Here is a 12,834-nt window from a genome sequence, read left to right on the forward strand (position 1 = left end):
TAAAGCACTTAGGATAAGTAAGGTACTAGATTCAATACCCAGTACCAGCAAAAAAGAGGAAACACACAAGTACTGTGTGACTTCTAGTCAAGCTGTCCCCAAGTCTCTTCCCATGAATCATGAGTCCTCTGAGGCCCCTTCCTTCCACAGTCTTCAGTATGTCCTAACTTGTCTAACGTCTTATTGTTGCTGTCCAGATACCAACTCCAGGGACCTCCACAAAGGAAGAGTGTGGGACACCTTTGGCCCAGTCTGGGTGACAGTGACAGATCCATAGAACTTGGACTGCTTTTAATAAGGGGTGTTGCCAAGCTGTCTGGGGTCGTGGATGGAGGGGATACCAGAGGAGTTAAGAGCTGTTTTCCTCCAGCAAGCCACCCTAATCCTTTCACAGGGCACTTGGTAGAGCTTAGTGCATTATCAGACCAAAGTCACCTCTCACTATCTAGTAGGTGACACCATTTTCCGCAGTCTTCTGGTTAGGGATAGCTCTAAGCCTTGGACCCTCTCTGACTTTGGGTTTGGGGTAGACTCTGGACTGATGTCAGGGTGAGAGTCCTTCAAGGTGGCAAGCCTAGAGACCGTAGCAACGGGCAAGGTACTGGCACTACCTCCTTTCCCATTTGCCCTCTGTCAAGTCAAGGTGTGTCTTCTGCATTCTGGACCCAGACACAACTTGGCTCTCTTCACAAGGCCTGGAGTCAGGCCCATGCCAGCTGTTGGCTGTTAGTTCTGGGTGCTGTGACCCCATTTCCTTGCCCATCCTGACCAGTGGGCAGCAGGATGCTCCTGCCTAGCAGAGAAGTCCAGATGGCTCTGCCTGAGGCAAGGAGGACTGGCCTGACCTGTCAGAGGAATCAGCCCTGCCCTCTATGACTTCCTGCTCCTGCTACCCAACACCTGAGTCAGTGGGCCAGAGCTGAGGGGGTGGGACGAGGGGAGGCCTAGCCTGCCTTCTGCAGGAGGTGGTTTTAGAGAGCTGGTAAATATCAATGCCCCAGTGGAATTAACAAGGCTCTTGTCATGTTCTCTCCTGTGAGTACAGCAGAGGTCATAGAGGCCTCCCCTGCCAGATCACTTGCTCCCCACCTCTGCTCCAGTCCTATGTTCCTTTGGCTCCCAGTTTTCCCAACCTTTCTTTTCTTAGTCTGTGTGACCCATCTCGGTACCATTGTGCTCCTACCCTACTTTGTCTTAAGTATACCCACAGTTGGGGATGGTAGAATGATTTGCCTAACATATATGAGGCCCTGAATTCTGTCCCCAGTTTCACAAAACAAACAAAAAGTAATTACCATCTTCTAATTGTTTATCTCCTACTGGAGACAGAACTCCTGATTCACCAGGCCCTGTTTCATCTGGCTCTGCCCACCTGAGTCTCAGCCGTCACCCTCACTGCCCAGGCCACCACATACATTCTTTCCTGTCCCTCCAAAGGCCTTGATCCAGCACCTGCTACAAGCCCTTCTCCTTGTCTGGAACCCTATCCCTTGTGATGTTTGACTTTTCCCTGACACTGGGATTGAAGAAACACCCCCTCCCCAGTGGTCCAGCCAAGACCAGCTAGTCCTGCCTACTACTACACAACCTCAGAGAACCCTTCTTTCATGTGTTTAGTTATGAGATTTTATATGCCTTGTGCACCAGGCAACAGTGTGCCTTGAAGATTAGTATGGGGTCTGTAGTACCCTCCTTTATTCATACAAGCAGGCTGAGCTGAGGGGAGTGGAGAAATGATTATAAATAAATGAATGAATAAAGCCATATGAAAACTGCAGGGGCTCTAATGTCAACTTTAGTATTGTGGGGTGACCCTAAGCCACACACCACCTTATCCCTTACTTGCCTTCCACTGTGGTAGACAGGGGTCAGCCTGAGTAGAGAAGGGCTTCAGTGAGGCCAGCTCACCCTGCCATCCTGAGGTTATTAGGGCCTGTACTACTCACAGGTTACCAACTTGGGCCCTCCAAGAAAGTGTGGAGACACCCAGGGCCTCATCCAGTTCTCCACCTATTTTGAGGCTCCTGGAAGAACAGTAGTATGCAGGGGAGGAAGGAACTGGACAACTTACTCAGCGAGGGACCACAACAGGGATGGAACACTGGGAGTGTCAGAGACTACAGTCAGGAGCAAGTGATAAATTCTCACAGCCAGACAGTGGTGGCGCACGCCTTTAATCCCAGCACTTGGGAGGCAGAGGCAGGCAGATCTCTGTGGGTTCAAGGCCAGCATGGCCTACAAAGTGAGTTCCAGGACAGCCAAAGGTATTTCAGGAAAAACCAAACAAACAAAGGCGGCTCTCAGGTTCTTCTGTTCTTCTGTATGCTAGATGTGTCTCACCAAATAAGAGGCCACTGCAAGGTGGCACTCTTGGGCCTGGGACCTTCTTGTAAAGGGCCTCCAGGGCCCAGAGAGGAAGGGAGTTCTTGACCAATGAAAAAGTTGGTCTTGGGCTGAAGTTGTCATAGTGTCAAGGGCTCTAGCCTCCTCCAACCCTCTGGATTCCCAGATACCACTCCCTGCCACCATGACCTTACCTCAGGAATGTCTTTCTTTCTGGCCTGGGCTGTAGCCTCAGGGATTCCAGAGAAACCCAGCAGCTTTGGGAGGGCCTTTCTGGCTCAGCTGGGCACAGGGAATTGGAGTCAGGATGGAGGGCAGTCTGAGCCTCTAAGATGTAGGATGATGGAGTAGCCAGCACCACCCTATCCCTGGAGTGGCCCCTACAGTGCTAGGTTGCACCGGAGGTTGGAGGGTCCCTGGTTGGAACATCTGTGCCCTTAACTCCTTGACTGTTCTGGTCTCATCTAAGCTGGCTGAAGCATTACAAGACCTGGGGTAGAGGTCAGGCCTGAGTTTCCAGTGCCCAGGGCTATTGCAAACACTGCAGGGAAGCAAAACAACTGGATGTGTGTGTTGGGGGGCACTTAGTATATGGGCAGTACCAGAAGAAGAGATTGAGGATTCTGGGGGCCAACCAGATACAGCAGGACCAAGTAACTGATACCTTCTAAGTCCCTGTTCTGATGTCACAGGTTTGCAGCCTTCCTGTCATCCCTTACCTATCATCCAGCCCACTGGTACTCTTTCCCCAGGTCTCTGATACCCCTGCTGGATCCAGATTCCGGGCTGTTGATCCTGGCAGGAAAGGTAAGCAAAAAGCTGGATCACCCCACCCACTGCCCTCCATGTGCACTACTCAGAATTCAGGCCCTGTGCTGTTTTCTTCCTTGCTGTCCCCTGAAAGAGCAATCAAAAACAGTGCGGCCCAGTCCTGTGCTATCTTCACCTAAGCAGCCAAGACGATATGACCTCTAGGTAGTCCTCAGGAGGACAAAATCACAGTGTTGGTATGGTGTTGGCATGGCATAAATATTCTCCCTGGTGCTCACCACACAATGTAATCAGCAAGTAAGGGGAAGTCTGTTGAGGGGGTGCAGCTCCGCACCCAGAAGAATAGAAGCTTCTAGGTGGTTGATGCAAGTCTATAGCCTATGGTCAGGTGAAATGCAGGCTGTATGTGTTTCAGGGTGAGAATCAGCTGTACTGCTACGAGGTGACTCCACAGCAGTCTGCGCTGAGCCCAGGTGAGTCCTAGTTCTCCTTGCCACCCTGACACTGCCACCGTTTGCTTCCCTCGCTGACTATCCCCTATGGTGTCTTTGGCAGTGACCCACTGCATTCTGGAGAATGTACTGCGAGGGGCAGCCCTTGTCCCCCGGCGAGCACTGGCTGTCCTGAGTTGTGAGGTGCTCCAAGTCCTTCAGCTAAGTGACACAGCCATCATACCCATCAGCCACCACGTGCCCCGAAAAGTGAGAGGGACCTGGACAAGGGGTTGGGGGTCTAGAGAATTGGGGCCTCACTAACTGACTACCTGCCTCTTACCAGGCTGTAGAGTTCCATGAGGACCTGTTTCCTGACACGGCCGGCTCTGTGCCTGCTTCTGACGCCCACACCTGGTGGGCTGGGGACAACCAGCAGGTAGGGCCAAGCCCAGCTCATCCTCTTCCTCTTCTTAATCCCTGGTCCCAGCAACCCCTGGGAGCTCACGTTTGGTTCTCAGCCTCATGTCCACCCCTCCAGGGGTCTCCTTCACACTTGGCAGCACGTGCCTTCTTCAGTGGCCTGCTTACCCACAGGTACAGAAGGTCAGCCTAAACCCAGTCTACCAGCCCCATCCCAGGTTTATCTCTTCCCTGGTGCCCCCTATGGAACCACCCCTGGACATGGCCCAGCCTGCAGAGATGCCCAGAGCGGACACAGACCCAAGTGTAAGTACCAAGTCACCTCCCCTACGGCTGCTAAGACACCACAGTAAGGTAGTGAAGTGGTACTATTCACCTGCCAAAAAGCCTTTCTGATCTTCTTTAGCTGTCAGGCATAACAGAGATGGAGGGATATGTGCAGCATAGTAAAGAATTTAGAATTGTATTCTAAGCTGAGCAGATGTTAAAGAAACAGGGCTGGCGGGGCAAATGGATCTCAGAATTCAATGCCAGCCTGGTCTATAGAGTGAGTTCTAGGACAGCCAGGGCTACCCATAGAAACCCTATCTTTAAAAAATCAAACAAACAAACAAACAAAAAAGAAGCAGGGTTGTTCTTGAAATGCTGGCAGCTGTAACTCCTGGCATAGTCCCCCACAAACTGGGAGGCAGGAGCAGTCATCTCTGTCCCCTGGGCCTAAAACTCATTCTCTTCTTTCGATGTCACCTGACTCATGCTTCATCAGGCTCATGCCCAAACCATTGTCCTGAAGCCCAGAGGAGCCCAGAGCAATGGCCCAGGAATTGGCCAGCTGTCCCCTTTCTACTTGTTTAGTACACCTAGGGACTGTTGGCTGACCAGGTCTCTCTCTCTCCAGGAGGGTTTTTCTTCTCCTCCCAGCTCACTGATCTCACCCTCCACACCATCCAGTCTGGGGCCTTCACTCTCCAGCACCAGCGGCATTGGTACCAGCCCCAGTCAGCGGTCACTTCAGAGTCTGCTGGGTAAGCTGCTCAGGGCAGGACCCTGTCTGCCCCAATCCTATCCTCTGTCCACCAACCCTGAGGACAGACCTTATATAGACTAGCCCAGGCTTGAGCTGCTAGAACCACTGCTTTTCAGGCTGTAGAGGATATGAGCAAGCATTTTTGGACAAGTTGTATATGCCAAACCTTATCCAAGCCCACACCAGGCTCCTTCCAGTGATGAGGGCAGTAGGTGGCCAAGACTAGGTGCAGGATACACAGGTGTGCATCCTCACACTTGACTGTGTCTCCACCACCACCAGGCCCCAGTTCTAAATTCCGCCATGCTCAGGGCACCATCCTCCACCGAGACAGCCATATCACCAACCTTAAGGGACTCAACCACACGACACCTGGTGAAAGCGATGGCTTCTGTGCTAATCGGCTGCATGTGGCTGTACCCCTGCTCAGCAGTGGCGGGCAGGTAGCTGTGCTTGAGGTAAGGGCCCTGCCCCACCAGGGTTACTTTCAGGTCCTTATAGTGGGCAGGAACAGGATCCTAAAGGTCTAGCCTAACTCACTAAGCACAGACCATGTGGCAGCAGTCACCTGTCCAACATAGCCTCTCACCAACCCAGCTGCCTCGTGTGGTAGGTGCCTTTCTTATTCCATTTTCCAGATGAGAGTGAAGAAGTTCAGAGAGGTGTAGTGACCTGACGTGGTCACACAGCTTCGTAAGTGGAGCAGGATTCAATCGCCAGCAATCTTGAGTCCCAAGCCTGAGCTCCTCCCACCCTCCCACGCTGCTATGCCCTCACTGCCCTCACTTACTGGGGGCCTCACAGTGGGCACTTGGGGGCTTAGCACAAGTTGTCTAAGGCAGAGAGCTTGGGCCACCCAGCAGTGGGGTATCTGTCGGTCTGTTGTAGAAGGTGGCATCCAGGCACCTGTTTTCCTGAGACTGGCTCACTTGCCTGATTCTGATGTGCCTTGGGGTGGGGGTTCCTCCCACAGCTGCAGAAGCCAGGCCGCCTGCCTGACACAGCATTGCCCACACTGCAGAATGGGACAGCGGTAATGGATCTGGCCTGGGACCCCTTTGACCCACACCGCCTTGCTGTGGGTAAGCAGCCTGGATGCCCAGGGTTGAGAAAAGGTTCCAGGCCCTGCAGTGAAGATACACTCTTCTTTCCATAGCTGGGGAGGATGCCAGGATCCGACTATGGCGGGTGCCCCCTGGAGGCCTCAAGAATGTTCTCACCACCCCTGAGACTGTGCTCACAGGTTAGAGGGCCCTGATAGAGTCTGGTGGGGCAGTGGTTTCCCAGGGACTGACTCAGATAACCTTCTGGTCCTCTCCAGGCCACACAGAAAAGATCTACTCTCTGCGATTCCACCCACTGGCTGCTGACATACTGGCTTCCTCTTCCTATGACCTAACCGTTCGCATCTGGGACCTTCAGGCTGGAGCTGAGCAGCTGAAGCTTCAGGGCCATCAGGACCAGGTAGAACAGCTGCAGAGGTGAGGGTCCAGCCATAAAAGGAGAGGCCACCTCTTATGCCCTTGTCTGTTCCCAGATCTTTAGCTTGGCCTGGAGTCCAGATGGGCAGCAACTAGCAACTGTGTGCAAGGATGGGCACGTACGGGTCTATGAACCCCGGAGCAGCCCTGTACCCCTACAGGTGGGCATGTATGGTCTGGAACAGGGACAAACTCAAGGTCTATAAACCTTTCAAACAACCCTGCCGATGCACTTGCATGGTCTGGGGGTTGGTGGAACCTCAGGGTCTACATGCCCATGAGCAGCCCTGTACCCCTGAAAGTAAGCATGTAGGAGCTGGGTGGGGGTCAGGGTCTGTGAGCCCTGGAGTAGCTCTGCATCCCTATGCGTGAGTACCTTTGGGCTAAAGGTGTCCTTTTTGTTCATTCATGTGGTATATCTCTATAGGAAGGCCCAGGACCTGAAGGTTGCCGTGGAGCCCGCATTGTGTGGGTGTGTGATGGTCGTTGTCTGCTGGTATCTGGCTTTGACAGGTGAGGACTTAGGGACCCCCAGGCTTTATCAGCCTTCTGATTTCCCGTTTCCCAAGGTTATAGCATCTATCAGGCTTGCAAAAACTGTTCCCACAGCCAGGCACAATGGAGAATTCTATAAATCCCAGCATAGGTGGATCACTGCAAGTAAGTGGATCAGTAGATTATGGAGTAATGGATAAATAGATGAATTAGTAAGTGATTAGACAGATAGACAGGCAGGAAGACGGTTGGATGGGAGAAAGTGTTGGTGAGGGAATGTGTATTAACAGGGGATTCAGAGGGTGAGGCCAGACTGGGAATCCATGCATGAATGCGACCAGGGAAGGCACAGGGAACAGAGCCAAGCCTGCAGCGGAGGCCTGAGAGGTGGGCATCAGGCACTTTGGATGATGGCCTGGGAAGGGCCTTCCCAGAGAGGTATCAAATGAACTGGGTCATTCAAGTGTGGAAGAAATGCTGACTGCTGGAGCTGAGGGTGCAAAGCATAATGTGAGGGGGAAAAGGCCAAACAGGAGGCTGCAGTAGACCAGGATAGGCCCCGAGGTCAGGCTTGTACAGAAGACAGGCCAGAGGCGAGTGGAGGCCGAGCACCTTTTCCCCAGCTAGGCTACTTAGAAGTAGGGCTAGACTCATCTCTCCTTTGACTGCTGGCCCTTAGGCTTTCCAGCCCAGAAAGGAGCAGGGTCCCTGTGGGAGTCTTTGCCCTACCCCAGGCCTCTTCAGCCCTAAGGATCTGCTCTACTCCTGACTCCCTGGCAGCCGAAGTGAACGTCAGCTGCAATTGTACATAGCTGATGCCCTGGCTGACGGCCCCTCAGCAGTGCTGGGCCTTGATGTAGCTCCTTCCACCTTGCTTCCAAGCTATGACCCTGATACTGGCCTGGTGCTTCTCACTGGCAAGGTTGGCGGGAACGGACTGCCTGGGCGTGGGGCAGGGTCTGGTGTAGCTGGCTGCTTCACTTTCATGCCCCACCTCTGTCCTCCAGGGTGATACCCGTGTGTTCTTATATGAGGTGCTCCCAGAGGCCCCTTTCTTCTTGGAGTGCAACAGCTTCACGTCATCTGATCCTCATAAGGTAATGTCAATCTCACCACTGAACTTTCTGTCCCCACGTTGGACTGCAGGGTTCCCATGCCCTCTTGTGGCCTTATGCGGAATTGCAGGAGCCAATAGGCGTCAGGGGAATCAAGGTGCTGTCCAGCGCTGTGCCCAGGTATAGCTGACTGGAATTACCTAGGAATTTTGAAAGCTGGCTTATATTCGGCCATTACTAAATATTTAACCATATAAGGTTAAATTATCCAAACCAGGAATAGTGGCTCATACCTGTCATGCCAGCACTCTGGAAGATAGGTGAGGCAGGACCATGTGTTGAGACCAATCTGGGTGCTACAGTGCCTCAGTAGAACAAAGAAAAACAAGGAAATATCCTATTTAGTTGCTTGCTCACCTTAACGTGGTATGCAGAGGACCTGTCCCACAGTTATGTATAGCATACTAGTCTGCATCTCTTTTCAACTGCTTAAAGTGGAACATGGTGGGACTTTGTCCTCTGTGGAAATAGGTCAGTGCTACATGTCTGGTCTTTTCCGTCAAAAGCTCGTTCCCACTGACAGCGTACCACTACTGTCTTAGTTTCTTTCCTATTGCTGTGACGAGACAGCGTGACCAAGGCAACTTACAGAAGAAAGCATTTAATTGTAGGCTTGCTTACTATTTCAGAGGGTGAGTTCATTGTAGGGAGCCGGTTCGAACCGGCTCCCTACAGTTCATGGCCATTATAGCAGGGAGAGGGGCAGCAGAAAGAGAGAGGGACAGCTAACTTTGTGGAATGGTAGGACTTTTTGAAACCTTAAAGCCCAAACCTAGAGACACACCTTCTCCAACAAGGCCACACCTCCTAATCCTTCCCAAATAGTTGTACCATCTGAGGGCCAAACCTTCAATGAGGCTACAGGGACTATTCTCCTTCAGACCACCACAGCTACCATGGACAGGCCATGGTCCTGGCCTAAGTGAGGAATTTTGCTACCCTAGGGTGCCCTGTGTCCAGCCAGGAGCCCTTGGCTCTAGCTACTACTTTGTCACTCCTCCCAGGGCTTTGTCCTTCTGCCCAAGACTGAGTGTGACATCCGGGAAGTGGAGTTTGCCCGATGCCTTCGACTACGCCAGACCTCCCTGGAGCCTATTGCATTCCGGCTGCCTCGAGTCAGGGTGAGTTCGGGTCAAGGACTCAATCTCTTCCTTTTGTGGCTGGCCAGGGTCCCAGGAACTTAGGTTCTTATCTGTTCTTGCATCCAAATCTGCCCACTGTCTACTTTTTGGGAACATCTACCTCTATATTCTACTAAAATTCTGCAGAGCAGAATTCTGCAGATTGCCAGTGTGGGTCAGGCCAGATCTTGGGGCTTATGTGTCCTGGCCCCCTGGTTAGTGTCTCATGACAGCTCCTTTCTTCTCTACAGAAAGAGTTCTTCCAGGATGATGTGTTCCCGGACACAGCTGTGAGCTGGGAGCCAGTACTCAATGCCAAGGCCTGGCTGGGGGGTGCTAATGGACAGCCCCAGCTACTGAGTTTACAGCCCCCTGGCATGACCCCAGGTTGAGTAAGGGATAAAATGGGGAGACAGCGAGGGAGGGGGAATCTGGACAGGAGTGAGAAGAAGGATCAGAAGGTCCAAGTACAGTCTTCCATTTCTCCTGCCACATAGAGAGCGGTCTCTGTGTGGACATGTCTCCAGACCCAGTCTCCGAACTCCTGAGGGGCAAGTCCTGTGGCCTGTGTTTTATCCTAGCACACATGCATATGTACACACACACATGCACACATATGTTACATACTCAACACACTCAACACATGTACTCCCTTTTTTTTTTCTCTCTCTCTCTCTCTGTGACAGCTCTCGCTATTCTGGAACTTGATTTATATACCAGGCTGGCCTCAAACTCACAGAGATTCACCTGCCTCTGCCTCCCAAGTGCTGGGATTAGAGGCGTGTGCCACCACCCCTAGCCCACATTCAAACTCTTACAAATATATACCCTGCTGCTTTGGGCAGGCCTGGTGAACAGGGTTTGATACTTATTAATGCCACTTCTTTGATCAATACCAGAGAATCTCCTGGGGGTTGGTTCTGAACAGGGCCTTCTTTGATGATTGTCCTTGCTCCACCCCAGTGAGCCAAGCCCCTCGAGAGGCCCCTGCCCGGAGAGCCCCATCCTCAGCACAGTACTTGGAAGAGAAGTCTGACCAACAGAAAAAAGAAGAGGTGGGCATGGGAGAGGGCTGGCTGTGCTGCGCAGACAATGGGTGCCCTCCTTGTGCTTGGCTATCTGCAGGTCCAGCTCCAACCCAGATGTCAGGATGAGCCGTGTGTCACTCTTGTCTCCATACCAGACTTTGGGGAAGGGCCACCCCTAGGGGCCTGCTGCTGCCCCCAGGGCACAGGAAGCCAGGGAGGGCAACAAGACACACACATTTTAGCCAGCCCTGACCCAGCCAAAGTTAAAGATTAGAGACCTAAGCCCACGGTGATCCCAGTGTACATTTGAGCCTTTGCAGCAGTGCACAGAGACAGCAGCTCCTGTGTCAGGAGCCGCACTGCAGTCCTGTCCCTGTGTCCGGAGCCACACTGCAGCCCTGTCCCTGTGTCCAGTGTCACACTGCAGCCCTGTCCCTGATGCTGTTACTGTCTTCACATCTTTCACAAAGAAAACCCATCAGCCTCACCAGGGTTCTAACTGAGCTGGCTGTTTTTCAGCATTATAGGTGTTAAAGCTAGGGTTGTAAGTTACTGAGATCAGAGAGTCATTTCTTTCAGTGCCTCCCCTATCTCCCTTCACAGCTGCTCAGTGCCATGGTGGCAAAGCTGGGGAATCGAGAAGACCCTTTGCCCCAGGACTCTTTTGAAGGGGTGGATGAAGACGAGTGGGTGAGTGACAGTTGGACTCAGCTTCCTTAGCCAGTACCACTGTTTGTCCTATAAACATACCCTCCCCTTCTAGGCCTTCTTAACTCCTGCCTCCTGGTTTCCTTCCCCAGGACTAGTCTGCACACCAGGCACCCCTGGCCTCAACTGCCTCTGCCACCTTCTAGAACCACCTGCTGCCCTTCCACACCTTATGTCTCTGCAAACTGGACAGCGCTGCTGTGGCCTTGGCAGGCACACCCAGCCCAGGAGCCCTGGGTTTCCTGAAGACCTCAGGCACTCTCACTGCTGCTGGACCCACTGCAACTCCAGGGACTTTGTGCTCCTCTGCCCTCTGTGGCCAGCTGTTTCTCTTCAGCTGCCTGTTAGCATATGACACCAGTGGGTGGGAAGTAGATGCCAGTAGCGTGTCTCTGGGCCAACCCTGGATGCCTTGTCTCTCCTAGTCTTTCTGCTGGCTTCATCTAACATCTTCAGTTACTACATGCCAACCTATCTTGCCTACTGCCCCAGCTCCAGTCAAGGACATTGGGGGCTGGTCCCCCACCAGGCTGTTGGGAGCAGCTTTATCCTCAGGGGCCTGGGATCATTTTCCCTGCTTCCCTTGGCTTGAGGCCAGGAGAAAGGGTCTCATGGAGCTAACAGCCTCATTACAGTGGTGTGGGCCCCACAACAACCAGCCTATACATGCTCTGGGTGTTTTCAGCAATTAAACTTTTCTAAGCTGTCTGCCTCTTGTGCTGGTCTCTGGGAGTCTGGAAGAAAGGGGACAGAGTGTGAGAGAGAGAGAGAGAACTGCAAGAAGTGACATGGCAGGGAGACGCATATATAAACAAAGGAAGAAGGAAGTGGGCGCCTTCTCTCTTCCTCCAGAGTCACCATGTAATCCCGGGATAAGGATGCCAATGGAAGGCATCCTAAATAAGATAAGTCTTATAAAATATATAGATTTATGATAATTAAGACTGAGCTAACAGATGAGAAATCCTAGTCATTGGCCAAGTAGCATTTGTGTCTAATATAAGTCTCTGTGTATTATTTGGGGCCCTAACTTGGTGGGCAGAACTCGGGCGGCTGGCAGAAAGCACCCACGTGGCGGTAGGGCTCAGATGGCTTTTGGCGGAAAGATTGATCGTAATAGAGAACTTTGGTTCTGGACCTCTCTTCATAGTGGTTTTACTTTGCTACATTTACTTAGTAATGAGCAGGACAGATGGAGTGTCAGTTGATCATAGCTTCGTCCTAGGGAACCACACTATGTCTAGAAAGCAGATTGGAGGAAAAACAGACGAACTGACTTGGGCTGGGGTAAGCAGTGTCAAGGGGCTGAGGAAGAGATGTTATTTGAAACTGAAAACTAAGACCTGAAGGAGTCAAGAGGAAATGAAGGGAACTTCAGCAGTGTACCAAGGGAAGAGAGAAATTGGAGAGACAGAAAGAAGGATGGGCAGTGGTCTAGATCAGAGGTTCTCAATCTGTGGGTCATGACCCCTTTGGAGGTTGAATGACCCTTTCACAGTCAATTAAGACCACTGGAAAACAGCCAGGCAGTGGTGGCGGACGCCTTTAGTCCCAGCACTTGGGAGGCAGAGGCAAGTGGATCTCTGTGAGTCCGAGACCAGCCTGGTCTATAAGAGCTAGTTCCAGGACAGCCTCCAAAGCCACAGAGAAACCCTGTCTCAAACACCCCTCAAAAAGAAAAGACCCCCGGAAAGCAGGTATTTATATACAATCTTTAACAGTAGCAAAATTACAGATATGAAGTAGCAACAAAAATAATTTTATGGTTGGGGGGGTCACCACAACATGAGGAACTGTATTAAAGGGTCACAGCATTAGGAAGGTTGAAAACCACTATTGCAGAGGAATCTGACTTAAATCCATTCACCAAACATCTGTGAGTTTCCATTGC

General features: G+C 52.0%; 1 protein-coding gene across 3 annotated transcripts in view; it reads left to right on the forward strand.

The window, feature by feature from the left end:
* Window positions 1-11,651, forward strand: part of Coro7 (coronin 7) — a 55,049-nt gene extending 43,398 nt beyond the window's left edge. For 2 of the 3 annotated variants that reach the window (XM_027424002.2, XM_027424003.2), the window contains exons 10-28: window positions 3,096-3,150; window positions 3,530-3,587; window positions 3,670-3,815; window positions 3,892-3,984; window positions 4,143-4,274; window positions 4,867-4,993; window positions 5,278-5,453; window positions 5,969-6,077; window positions 6,152-6,238; window positions 6,317-6,459; window positions 6,533-6,637; window positions 6,904-6,989; window positions 7,752-7,893; window positions 7,979-8,068; window positions 9,091-9,207; window positions 9,459-9,594; window positions 10,171-10,262; window positions 10,839-10,925; window positions 11,036-11,651. In XM_027424002.2, the coding sequence (XP_027279803.1) occupies window positions 3,096-3,150; window positions 3,530-3,587; window positions 3,670-3,815; window positions 3,892-3,984; window positions 4,143-4,274; window positions 4,867-4,993; window positions 5,278-5,453; window positions 5,969-6,077; window positions 6,152-6,238; window positions 6,317-6,459; window positions 6,533-6,637; window positions 6,904-6,989; window positions 7,752-7,893; window positions 7,979-8,068; window positions 9,091-9,207; window positions 9,459-9,594; window positions 10,171-10,262; window positions 10,839-10,925; window positions 11,036-11,041 (1,987 nt within the window). In that variant the 3' untranslated portion in view covers window positions 11,042-11,651. Of the gene's footprint in view, window positions 1-3,095; window positions 3,151-3,529; window positions 3,588-3,669; window positions 3,816-3,891; window positions 3,985-4,142; window positions 4,275-4,866; window positions 4,994-5,277; window positions 5,454-5,968; window positions 6,078-6,151; window positions 6,239-6,316; window positions 6,460-6,532; window positions 6,638-6,903; window positions 6,990-7,650; window positions 7,894-7,978; window positions 8,069-9,090; window positions 9,208-9,458; window positions 9,595-10,170; window positions 10,263-10,838; window positions 10,926-11,035 lie in introns of those variants that run through there. The other variant, XR_004770665.1, reaches the window with a different exon arrangement.
* The last annotated feature ends 1,183 nt before the right edge of the window (window positions 11,652-12,834 follow it).

The sequence above is a fragment of the Cricetulus griseus genome, chromosome 7 (assembly GCF_003668045.3).
Source record: "Cricetulus griseus strain 17A/GY chromosome 7, alternate assembly CriGri-PICRH-1.0, whole genome shotgun sequence".
Lineage (NCBI taxonomy): Eukaryota > Metazoa > Chordata > Mammalia > Rodentia > Cricetidae > Cricetulus > Cricetulus griseus.